The sequence below is a fragment of the Nicotiana tabacum genome, chromosome 13 (assembly GCF_000715075.1).
Source record: "Nicotiana tabacum cultivar K326 chromosome 13, ASM71507v2, whole genome shotgun sequence".
NCBI lineage: Eukaryota > Viridiplantae > Streptophyta > Magnoliopsida > Solanales > Solanaceae > Nicotiana > Nicotiana tabacum.
Window position 1 is genome coordinate 92015966 of NC_134092.1, and position 12348 is coordinate 92028313.

At 40.5% G+C, this 12348-nt stretch overlaps 2 protein-coding genes across 3 annotated transcripts; one reads left to right on the forward strand and one right to left on the reverse strand.

Annotated features, from left to right (window-relative positions):
• The first annotated feature begins 1755 nt into the window (after positions 1-1755).
• On the forward strand, positions 1756-5019 carry LOC107773739 (uncharacterized). Of its 2 annotated transcripts, none has more exons than XM_016593164.2 (8): positions 1756-2042; positions 2156-2387; positions 3178-3568; positions 3684-3821; positions 3906-4065; positions 4235-4394; positions 4470-4610; positions 4703-5019. In XM_016593164.2, exons 1-8 carry the CDS (start codon positions 1900-1902, stop codon positions 4892-4894), a joined length of 1557 nt encoding a protein of 518 aa, XP_016448650.2. In that variant the 5' UTR covers positions 1756-1899; the 3' UTR covers positions 4895-5019. The 2 variants fall into 2 exon arrangements, with proteins under 2 accessions (XP_016448650.2, XP_016448652.2); XM_016593166.2 differs by having other exon boundaries at positions 2168-2387.
• Positions 5007-9314, reverse strand: LOC107826961 (V-type proton ATPase subunit G 1-like). The gene is made up of 4 exons (XM_075228150.1): positions 9178-9314; positions 7710-7820; positions 6705-6805; positions 5007-5541 (listed from the first exon to the last, which is right to left on the reverse strand). Exons 2-4 carry the CDS (start codon positions 7795-7797, stop codon positions 5398-5400), a joined length of 333 nt encoding a protein of 110 aa, XP_075084251.1. The 5' UTR covers positions 7798-7820; positions 9178-9314; the 3' UTR covers positions 5007-5397.
• Between the last annotated feature and the right edge of the window lie 3034 nt (positions 9315-12348).

Below are 12348 nucleotides of genomic sequence, written 5' to 3' on the forward strand. Positions count from 1 at the left end.
GACCTCAAACGGAAACCTCCAACCGGTGACCTCGATGCCAACGAACTCAACTTTCGGAGCTGCTGTTTTTGTGCGAAAAAGGGATGTTTTCTGTGTTTTCGATGGAGTTTTTCGGCTGGTTTTTATGGAGGAAACAGAGATGATTTTGTGTGAGCAAAAATCAAGATGATGCCTAAGGTTTGCCTAATTGTCTCCTCCCTCCCTTTTCAAGATGTCAATTATATATAAATATACGTGGGTTATAGTAATTGATGTGAGGAAGTAGTGCTGAGTGGGGGAAGTGGGGAAAGGGACGTGAAGGAGAGGGGAGTTTAGCAAAAAAATGGGAAGTTAGGGGATTGGGGACGTGAGTGTTTAGGTAGTTTTTGGAGAAATCTTTTACTTCCTTTTTTTTAATAGATTTTTTTGTTCTTTTTGTTATTGACTTTTGTTTATATATATATAAGAAATAAAGAAAAGAGAGTAAATGTAACTAAAAATATTAGCCAACTACTTTGAGACATAAATATCATATACATAAGACAACTAAATATTTACACTATAGTTAAATTATACTAACTAAAATATCATAGCTTATTTATTAAAAACTATATATATATATATATATATATATTTCAACTTTCTCATATAAATTCTACTAAAAGTGAGATAGAAGTTTAAAATATTAATATTAGATCTAAAAGAAATATTTATACTAAAATGATATAGAATTTGGGTGTGGTCAAAAATTAGTTGTTCACATCTATAGTAGGAAAAGTGAAATAAAATTAGTTATTAGAAACCGAAATTATTTTATTATTTGCTTTGACCACAAAAACTATTTTTTATAGTTTTTTGTTAATCAACAAACCCTATGAAAGGCTCACACACCTATTTACAACTCTGTCGCTGAAAATACATAAAAACAATGCTTAAAAATATTACAATCAGTCAAGTCGTATGTGCCTAGTAAATAGGAGTATACTTATATACACAACCTAAAATTTAATTGTAAGCCCATTGATGGTTTCTCTTAATAGGACAGACTTGGGGAAACTGTGTTCTATGACATTCTTTTAGGGCTCGTTTGGTACGAGAGATAAGGGATAATTAATCTCAGAATTAAATTTGAGATGAATTTATCTCATGTTTGGTTGGGATAAAATCGTAGTATAACTAATCCCGAGATAACTTTATAGTATTTTTTTATCCCTATGAGAGGGTGAGATAACTAATCCCGAGATAATTAATCATGTGATAACTTATTTCCTAACCAAACGACCCCTTAGACTTCCAAGAGACGATCAAACTTGTCATCATTGGTGAAAAAAGATTGTAAACTTCACTTTGGACATTAATAAGTTATAAGTTACTAAATTTCTCTTTATATCGGTTGATAATTGATTAAAAAGCAAAAACAGCTTTTGAGAAGCAGAAACAAAAGTAGCTTCTACCCGATGGTACTTTTTTTGAAAAATACTTTTAAAAAAATATATATTTCAAAATACTTTTTGAAATTTTGGCCAAATATTTGTTACTGTTCAAAAAAAATTTTAAATTAATTAGCCAAACAAAAAACTGTTTCTTACTAAAAGTACTTTTTTGAAAAGTGTTTTTAAAAAATACTTTTCAAAATAAGCTGATTTTAGAAGATTTGCCAAACCGCCTAAAAATCTCACAATGTATAACTAGAGTTAATATCTTTTTGTTTTCTGGAAGAAGAGATCTTTAAATACTGATATTTTCAAACTTATGTTACAATAATATTTTTTTAGTGGTCCCAAAGTTAATTTCAACCTCTCATCATTCACATGTGCCAGAATAGATTCTAAGATGTAGTTACTGCAAACTCTTTCAATTAACCAATACAAGTCCAAGATTCTTCATCTTCCAAGATAGTTGGGAATCTAGCTACGTGGCATGAATATTCATTACCTCAGTTCAGCTTCCTTCAGTAATGAAAAGATCAGCACAAGAATTTATGAATCAAGTTCACATTCTCTATGGGCAAAATTATCATTATGGCATCAAGAAAAGAACACTATTTTCTTGAAATCCAGAATGTATGTATGATGTCATTTTAATCTCTCTAGTTAACTGTCACTTGAACTTTAATGTTGATAGATTATCTGAATACTTTAATCTTTCAATTATAAATTCTCATTGTGATCAGCAGTGCCTATTGCAGTTCTTTTCAACACATCCAACGTAGACAAGAATGGGTACAAAAATCTTTGAAAATTTCAGCAACAAAGGGAAAAGAATACTTTGCAAATGCAAAATCAGAGGAACAGATCACTCAGAAAATTGATAAAAAGAAAGGCACAGTTGCAGGTGCTGTTGCTCTAATCATTGGGACAAGTATTGGTTCTGGGATTCTTGCTCTTCCCCAAAAAACTTCCCCTGCGGTAACTATGTTTCTATTTGTAAATTATACCTTTTATCATTTGACAATCGACATTCAATACTTAGTCATATTATAATGGTGCATAATTTGGTGCCTAGAGCATTGAGTGGCAATGAAAAGTCCTTAAGATAACATTCTTAGGTAAACAATATCTCAATAGTGGTATTTACTGTTTTATTTAGCTCATAATGAGTGTTTTTAACTCTCACCATATGATTAGTAGAAGAATCTTCCCGTCATTTGTGATTTTCTTCAATAATGGTGTTGTCTAGGCCAATTGCATGCACCTCGACTAAGTACATGCTATCTCCCACTAGCAGATGTAGCGAATAACTCTAATCACCAAGGTTTACATAAACGAAACCTCTATATTTAGAATTATATTCGTGGTTGGAAGAAGGGGAGTCTTGGCGTAACTAGTAAAGTTACTGCCATGTGATCAGGAGGTCGCGGGTTCGAGCCGTGGAAACAGTCTCTTGTAGAAATGCAGGGTAAGGCTGCGTAGAATAGACATTTGTGGTCCGGCCTTTCCACGGACCCTGCGCATAGCGGGAGCTTAGTACACCGGGCTGCCCTTTTTATTCGTGGTTGGAAGTTGAATCTCTATAATTGTTATTCTAGTAAAAAGAAATAAGCACAAACTTATAACCATTAAGTTGAACTGGTTTTTGAGTTACTAGCTAGCATTGTAGCTTAAATGAGCAGAGTTAAAATGGTTGATCTGAAAGCAAAATAAAGATCACCCTTCTCATAGCATAAGATTACAGCATTGTTTATGTTGTCTATTGCAGGGAATAATCCCAAGTTCAATAGCTATGACAATGTGTTGGGCATTTCTATTAGTGGAAGCACTTCTACTAGTTGAAATCAATGTGGGGTTGCTCAAAAAGAACAAAGTGAAATTTGAAGGCAATAAGCTAGAGATCATCTCCATTAGGACAATGGCTCAAGAAACACTAGGAGAGTGGGGCGGACTCTTTGCTACACTAACCTATGTCTTCTTAGGGTACACTTCAATGACTGCTTACATTTCCAAGTCGGGCGAAATCCTCTGCCATTTGATCAATCTCCCAGAATCAGTTTTGGGATTTTTCTTCACTTCCCTCTTCACAATTCTCATCTCTGTAGGTGGGACTAAAGCCACTGATCAAGTCAACCAATGGCTCACTGCACTTATGATAGGTACTACTATATGAAATAAGTTAGCTTTTGTAGTTTGATCACTGATCAATGAAACAAACAAAAGGGTTATCCAAAAAGTTCAGAAAATGTGATAATTGGAATAACATGCAAACAGGACTGCTCGTATCAATCGAGGTTCTAACCAGTGTATATGGAGGGTGGTCAGGAGATGCAGGAAGCAGTGACTGGGGAAAAGTTCCACCAATGATACCCGTGTTGATATTCTCTTTAGTCTACCATGATCTAGCTCCAGGTGAAAACAATTTTTTTGAGGTTTATTTTCCTAACTTTACTTTCTCACCAAATTGAGATTCACGTGTTATTGATTTGGTTGCAGTTCTTTGTGCTTACCTGGAAGGTGATCTGAAACGAATAAGGGGGTTGCTGTTGAATTTTGAACTGGTTCCACTCCTGGCATTGCTTGTTTGGGATGCAATTGCCTTTGGCCTTTCATCCCAACTTGATCAAGTTGCTGACCCTGTTGAATTGCTTCTGAGGTCATTTTTTCAATCTTCATTCACTTATTATCAATTGCACTACTAAATCTCAACTGATATGAGTGTTCTGACTTGCGGTTTATATGTATGTTGTTGTTTATTTAGGTGACTTCCTTTACACTGGTAGTTTATAGAAGTTAAAACTTTTTTTTAAACAATACATTTTCAGGGTGAAATGGAATGGAGTGTCATATATGGTACAAGCATTCTCTCTCCTAGCTGTGGGAACATCTCTAATTGGTACTCTTCTAAGTTTCTCTGAGTTTCTCAAAGAACAAATCAATAAACTTGATTTGCAACCAGATGTATCCGCAAGATTAGATTTACAGGTAACATTTGGTTTTTAGTGTTAAACATCTGATTCTCAAAAAGTATCTAAATAATTGAATCTTAATTCCTACCAGAGATCAAATTCTCAGCTCCGATTAAGCAAATGGTGGAGAAGAAACAATTTAGGCTTCACAGCAACAGCAATTGCCATTGCTCCCCCTCTTCTCGTGTCGACAACAATTCCAGATGCGTTTTCCGCTGCTACAGATATAGCAGTGAGTTAAAAATTTCACGTTTCATACAACAAAAAACTAAAACTAGAAAGCCTTTCTGAGACCAATGATTCATTATAATGCAACGTTCGCAGGGCGGTTACTGCATGACAATGCTATATGGCGTCCTACCACCAGCAATGGCATGGGCTATGCACAATAGAGAAGTCAAGGACAGTGAAAAGATAATATCAAGTGCAACACCTGTTCTTCTATCCATAGGACTAATTTCTTGCGGTATAATTGTAGTGCAAATTCTTCAAGACCTCTCCATTTTGCATTCTTGAAGTAAATCAGACTGATAGTAGACATTGTAAATAACGTAACTACGGAACGGAAAAGCTCCTCAAGATCACAGAAAAGAAAAAGCATCTTGAGACTGCAAGTTTATCAACACCATTTTCCATAAAAACCAAGCAATAATTCATTTAAATACATTCTCACTCCTCTTTACAGCTGAATCACTTAGTACAACATAAACTGCAGCGACAAGTTCATTGCATTCAACTATATTTGAGAATCAAAGACTCCTCAGTTCTAGATAAATAAGAAGCAGCCATGCCTAGTCATCTGACCTTGGTTTCTCATCTAAGTTTACAACACACGGGTTGAAACGAGTTCGAGTGAGTTGTTTTATTCAACAGACAAGACAATAAATAATGATAATAAACATAAAATACAAATGGAGAACATCCATTGGACTGATCAAGCAAGAGAAACCATAAACCAGGGGGAAGCATAAATCTGCAAAATGAACATTAAGCTTGACCCACTACACCCACAGAAGATCTTAGTTCTTCACTGTGGTTACGTGCCTCAGGAGCATCTGGACAACATCAGGGGAGACTCTTTCTGCTTCAGTTTTCAGGTGCTCGATCTTTGCATCTGTTTCTTGCTCAAGACGTTTGACATTAGCGCCCGAGTCACCACTAGTCTGTAAACAGCAGAAATCAGAAACCATTCTTAGTCAATGCTAAGCAGAGAAGTCAGAATCATTGCCCAAAACATCCCCTTTCTCCCCCACCCCCACAACAACACCCCAATAAAAAAGGAAAAAAGGAGAAGGAAAGAGAAGTTGAAAAATAGATGCAATTCTTAATGAGCCTATTGTTACTATCAGCTATTGAGGGTTAAATTTGGAATGACTTTTGTCATCACCACTTGGAAACATACTAGAGCAGAAAATTTACCATATTTAACGATCCAAGACATGAAAACATACAGATGGGATTGCTTAAAACTGCAGGCAGCATCGTAATACCTTTCTCGGCCTTTTGGCTATGATCAAGGGTGTGATATTTTTACCACAGAAAATGTTCTCCTAGAAAATATTTTACTCGAAAACAAGTGATTTTCTTACTTATTTTCTGGAGTTTGGTTAGTAGGAAGAAACTATTGTCCCCAGAGCATTTTAATATAATTTAAGCAAACATTAATCCTGTACCCGAACCCCAAACTCCGATCCTGACACCGGACCATGGTCTACGACCCCGGACCCCGACAATGAACCTGACCCCAACCCGAATCTCGACATCGAACCCCGACACTGTACCCTGACCCCACACTCAACCTCAACCACAACCTTGACACCCCGCCCCTGACCCCAGGTGACACCCAGGCCCCGAACTCCGTGTTTCGAGTTGCAATGTCCGAGGGGGAGGTGGGTCGGGGCGCAGGGTTGGAGGGTAGGTAAGGGTGTCAGCGTGGGGTGAGGTCAAGGTGCAAAATGGTAGGTCGGGATCTGGGGACCTGAGGTGGCGAGAGTGTGGATTGCAGGGTGGCAGTAGGGGTGGGGAAGGTTGAAACAAAATTTTGGAAAATGTTTTCCCTCCCCTTTGTAGGGAAGTCATTTACCCCCAATTGGAGGAAAATGAGTTCACTAGGAAAATATTTTTCCATAACATTTAGGCCAACCAAACATGGGAAAATTGATTCATACCAAACAAACCCCAAGTGCGTAAATGCAGCAAGTAAAATGAAAAGCATTTAAAAGGAGGACAAGATCTGGTCGAAGTCATGATTTTCCACGAACATACTAGTTGATACCATTACTATGCCAATGGGATCTTCTTCCAGAACTATTTGTTCCTTAGTTACCTGTTCAAGCTTTCTCTGAAACTCAGCCTCCATGTAAGCACGAAATTCAGCTATCTCCTTCTCAGCTTCTTCCTTGGCCTGCTTCAATCTAGCCTGTTTAGCTGCACATGAAACTCAAGTTAGCACTTCTATAAACCTGATCCCAAGCATCCACAACGCTCCAAATAGTAAGGTTTAAAAGACTAGCGACACAGCTTATACAATTTAGACGAGGAATAAATGATATCAAAACATGATGTTTCATTTTTGTTTGATCAGTAAAGAAAAAGATATCGAATATAAGCTTTTGGATGCAACGATTTTGACCACTGGAGCATGACATCCATTAACTAACCTATTGTTCAATAACTTAAAATCCCCCATATCATTATGCCTGTCCTTCTGGTAGGAATCCAGCATAAAGAAAAATGCTTTTGCAAGTTCGCCCACCCCCAGAAATGTCCTAATGATGAAGAAATCCTCTTACGCTCGTAACAAATGCATATTGAATGGTTGTGGCTAATCAGCAGTTAGAACTAAAATGTCTAGTTTGAGAAAGAGGGCATTGCTTAGGAATGTTACCGGAAAGTATCCATTGGCATAAGGAAATATTTCAAATACATGCAAAATATTGAATCTTATACTCAGCCAGTGCGCATCACAACATGGATGAGCACTAGAGAAGTTCATCCTTATCCTTGAACTGATGACAACCAGAAAATAACCATACTACAACTCAACAATTACCCACCACTGTAAACACAACTAGCATATGCTAACTCTTACATTAAAAAACTATGAAAGCATCCCAAGGCAATAAGCACGCAGCCCACTACAGGACAAAAGTGCCCAGGAAGTATCATAGTGACAAGAATTTGCAGCAACAGAGACAAGACTTGCAAATAGCTCATGCATGTTGGCCATTATTAAGTTCTCCCAATAGCAATGTGACAGAGTAGTTAACCGACAGAGATCCAGATCAAAAGGTAAGAAAACTGGATTTGTAAAGAAGGTAAAAGCAATTACCAGTCCTGGCATTATTGACAATGTGTTGGGCTTCCTGTTCGGCAGCTAAAAGGAGTTGAATTCCATTCTGGCCACTGCTAGATGCCATACTCGTCTATAACACTAAGACAACTGCAATAAAGAATGAAATGTACATTTTGTTAGATAAACCCATGAATTACCATGCATGAAACTATAACAAGAAAGAAAAGTCATATAGCCTCAATTGCACCATTAAAATCGACTTTATCAAGACAAAATTATAAGCAATGGTATTCAGTTAATTTTATGTTTTGTAGTAATACATATTAAGCTTAAGAACATTGTGAGTCGAAAAGAAAAATCAAAAGCAGTTAATTTACAGCATTATCAGATTCCAAGAGTAGAATTACATATGTGTTTAAGCACGTTTATGTGTACAGGAGAAGACGTTAATCTGTTTTCACGGTCCAATATTAACTAGTTCAAAACCTAACAAATCTAAAAAACACATGGCTTGCAATTAACTTGGAGCTAATGAAGTAAGAAGATTAAGGGCTAAATAATAAATAAGTGACACTCTTTTCTCAAAACACAATCTTTTTGACTCAAGGAACTATTTTCTAATGTCAGAAGCGAGACAATTCCCCACTGTTTCTTCCCTTTCTTTTCATCCTTTCTCTTCATCTACTTTTGGTCAAAACCACTCTAGCCAATCTCAGTAAGCCAGATCAAAAAGAAACACCCAAATCCTGCATCCGTGTTGTGTCATGCCAACACGGGGCATGGCACAACATGGGGCTTGTATACTTTCTACTATATCCTCATCGGGCTTGTAACCCGTCACCTGATTGATAACAGGATTCCAAGAGTCACCTATGTTGTTCTTGTTTTTATTTTTTTTTCTAGTCAAATCAAAACTTGGAACCATATAGCTGGACGCTCATAATGCTGAAAAGTTCTTTTTCAACTAAACCCTATACCTATGTATTAAAGAAACAAAAGCTGGATCCCTGCCATCAGAGACACCAAATTGTAAAGTGTAAAAGCTAGGTAAGGCAAGTAGAAAATTTACTAATACTATTTAATTCAATCGTCAGATCAGGATTAGAAAAATTTAGGCATCTTACAAAATAGACTACCAAACAAAAAAGAACAAAACTAAAAATCTGGATCAGAAACGTATAACCATGAAGCATGCCCTCAAGCGCCACCCGTCGAGAGTAAAATTACAGATTCGTCATTATGTAATTCTCAGTCAAACAGGTAGAGTAGAATTAACAATCAAGTTGACCAAAACAAAAAAATGGGAGTAGAATTCAGATGAACAGCGGTCAAAACAAGTCAAACAACAATGGGATCCAGATCTAATACATTGAAGCAGAAATCAGCAGAAAATTGAAGTGTTAAAATATGAGATCGCAATCGCTAATGCTGATTAGCATAAACATAAAGAGAGAATATAGAGAAAAGAAGGGGGAGTTGGGTGTAAGAAGAAAAGGAGATTTACCTCTGTGGAATCGGAGTTGAGAATCGGTTGCTGCGAAAGTTAAGGCCTTTCACTTGGAATTGGATTTTGTACGCAAGAGTTCCGATTCATATTGACCTTTTATTCGGACCACATTTTTCCTTTTCCTTTTTCTTTTTTTATTTGTTATTCTTTTTTCCTTTTTCTTTTGTGAGGGATAGGCGATAGTATTAGGATCATTGTCACCGGCCCAAATCCTTATATTGGGAAGCGGCACATACTCGCCCGTGCGGCGCCTGCAACTCCCCTAGCTGCAGGCCAGCCTTGTTTCCTTTCCCAGGATTCCAAGCACGATCCTATGCCTGTTGGTGGGACTCGCCCGTAGGCTCGTCCCAACTCATGCCGCTCGTAAGATGCCTAGACCCTTGGCCCTAGACATGTCATGGCACTCCATCTTAGGATCTCAATCCATGCGCGCCTTGGGGAGATTGGACTAGGACATGCCTTGTCCTTAGCCCAAAACTGAGCATCGCTCCCGCGTGCACAGCCCAATCCTCAAGCTTGACACTCGCCTAGTGCATCCGCGACTAGCTCGTGCCTCGCCCGAGTAAGGCAACCTTTAGCCCTTGGCCATTGTCATGCGCGTCTTTCGTGCCATGCCCATACATAGCCCTCTTGCAGCATGCTTCCATTCTGAAGTAGTGCAGTGTCGCCCACACCTGCACCTTTAGGCCAACGGACCCTTGCTTGCATGGTTGAACCCAAGCCATGCTCACAAGTCGACATATGATGCCCCTATGACAGGTGCATCAAGTATCCAATCGGCATGGAGGTCTCCTTCCAACATTCGGCAGCCCGCAGGGCTGGCCGTCCCACACTTCGAGCCTCCAACGCCTACTTGATGCCCAACGCTATCCCGAAGGCATTACGCCGCCCATAGAGTTCCCCTAACTCGTATGGGTACCTTTGACACTCCTTTTGAATCATCTAGACAGGCCCTTGAGGTTGCCCCCAAGGTAGCTCGTTCTATACGACTCGGTGGCAGCACGCATGGGGGAGGCAGGTCGGAGCTTTCATTACCTATACCCCCCTTATATATGCTTAAAATTAAAAAGCCCAAGTTGCCCGAGTAGACAGTTCTACGTCAGACCATCAGAAGGACCTTTTCTCACTAGTTCTTAGCCGAAATCACAACTTCAAAGTGCGAGTTGTGACATCCTCCCACACTCATAATGTCATCGTCCCCGATGACACATTATGGCTTAAGACATCCCGGAGTCTGCCTCCTCAGGTATGCCCATTCAAGCTCCCTTTGTCCTGTGGGTTGGACTTCCTCGAAGTCCTTTCTCAAAAGGAGTCGTGCCCTATGCACTTCTCCCCCAAGTATCTTCCAAGCGTGCCTCTGCACTTCACCTCCATTCGGTGTTCACTTGGAAAGTGCCTCCGCACTTGCACCCTCTGGTGTCTAACTTTGTGATTGACCCACACTAGTCAATCACACCATGACCCTCCGGTCTTCATGTCCGTCTAAAACTTTCCTTCACAGGTTAGCACATCAATGTGCTCTTTTGACGTTGCTCCCGTAGCCTTTCGCTCCCGTAGCCTTAAGATACCCTCTTTGGCATGGCTCCCGTAGCCTTTTGCTCACGTAGCATTAAGACGCCATTGTGGCATAGCTCACGTAGCATTCCGCTCCCGTAGCTTTCAATTGCCTTCACTACCTTGAAGATGTGTTCGCTTCCAGACCCACGACCTCGCCCATATGCCTCTTGCATAGGCGGGATCCTCCCACACTCAATGTGGAGGATACATCTTAGCACTGTCGTCCCACTTGGCATTCGGCCAGCACTTGGGATGAGCTTTGATGTGTACTACATTCCCAAAGTCATAGCATCGCCGCATTTCTGAACAAAGCTCTTTGTTTTCCAGTTGTCACTTCCTCAGCAAGTAGCCAATACTCCCGGTAGTAGTTCAATACTCGCCCTATAGACAGGCACCCTCTTGGCTCTGCTAGCACGGCTTCCCGGTTCGGTATGCCTCGCACCTGGACACTCACGGTCCCCGATCATTCGACATACCTCTTTCCAGAATGATGACACTTTCTAACTTGGAAACTCGCCCAATTCCGAAGCTTCGCTATACCCTCGAATTCGTTTCCTCACCTTGGCAATGCCCTCAGGCAACCCAAAAGTCTTCTCCCGTAGGAAAGACACTCAACTTGATGCGTCGCACGCATCCTTGGCAAGATCTCCTCTATGATCATGCCCAAGTTTATAGTCCATGGCTCCTACTCTTCGCAATATGGTTGCACGACCTGGCAAACATGGCTTTCTCTTGGCCATCCGACTCATCGGCATATCACCTCATTCAGTAGCACCTTAGACTCTTGAAAGACAATGGAATCACCCATTTCTTTCTTCGACCATCAGTATCGGGTTCTCGATCTTTGGTAGCATATGAACATCAATCTCTGCTTTGACGTGATCTCTGCACTAACATCCAAAATGCACTCGCCATATCCACCCTTTGCCTTGACGTTGTGCCATGGCATAATATGGCCTTAATCAGCTCTGATACCAAGTGTCACGGGCCCAAATCCTTACATTGGGTAGTGGCACCTGCTCGCCCGTGCGGCGCCTGCAACTCCCCTAGCTTCAGGCCAGCCTTGTTTCCTTTCCTAGGATTCCAAGCACGATCTTGTGCCTGTTGGTGGGACTCGCCTGTAGGCTCGCCCCAACTCGTGCCGCCTGTAAGATGCCTAGGCCCTTGGCCCTAGACATGTCGTGGCACTCCATCTTAGGATCTCAATCCATGCGCGCCCTGGGGAGATTGGACTAGGACATGCCTTGTCCTTAGCCCAAGACTGAGCATCGCTCCTGCGTGCACAGCCCAATCCTCAAGCTTGACACTCGCCTAGTGCATCCGCAACTAGCTCGTGCCTCGCCCGAGTAAGGCAATCTTTAGCCCTTGGCCATTGTCATGTGCGTCTTTCGTGCCATGCCCATACATAGCCCTCTTGCAGCACGCTTCTATTCCGAAGTAGTGCAGTGTCGCCCCAAAACTGCACCTTTAGGCCAACAGACCCTTTCTTGCATGGTTGAACCCAAGCCATGATCACAAGTCGACACATGATGCCCCTATGACAGGTGCGTCAAGTATCCAATTGGTACGGAGGTCTCCTTCCAACATTCGACAGCCCGCGGGGCTGGCCGT

What these genes read in the sequence shown, in the direction of transcription:
- LOC107773739 (XM_016593164.2), top strand. Translation starts at nt 1,900, where the DNA reads ATGAATATTCATTACCTCAGTTCAGCTTCCTTCAGTAATGAAAAGATC. An exon ending in CTACCATGATCTAGCTCCAG is followed by an intron (nt 3,822 to 3,905) that starts GTGAAAACAATT and finishes ATTTGGTTGCAG; the next exon opens with TTCTTTGTGCTTACCTGGAA. An exon ending in CCGCTGCTACAGATATAGCA is followed by an intron (nt 4,611 to 4,702) that starts GTGAGTTAAAAA and finishes CAACGTTCGCAG; the next exon opens with GGCGGTTACTGCATGACAAT.
- LOC107826961 (XM_075228150.1), bottom strand. Translation starts at nt 7,797, where the DNA reads ATGGCATCTAGCAGTGGCCAGAATGGAATTCAACTCCTTTTAGCTGCC. An exon ending in TGTCAATAATGCCAGGACTG is followed by an intron (nt 6,806 to 7,709) that starts GTAATTGCTTTT and finishes TTTCATGTGCAG; the next exon opens with CTAAACAGGCTAGATTGAAG. An exon ending in TTCAGAGAAAGCTTGAACAG is followed by an intron (nt 5,542 to 6,704) that starts GTAACTAAGGAA and finishes TGCTGTTTACAG; the next exon opens with ACTAGTGGTGACTCGGGCGC.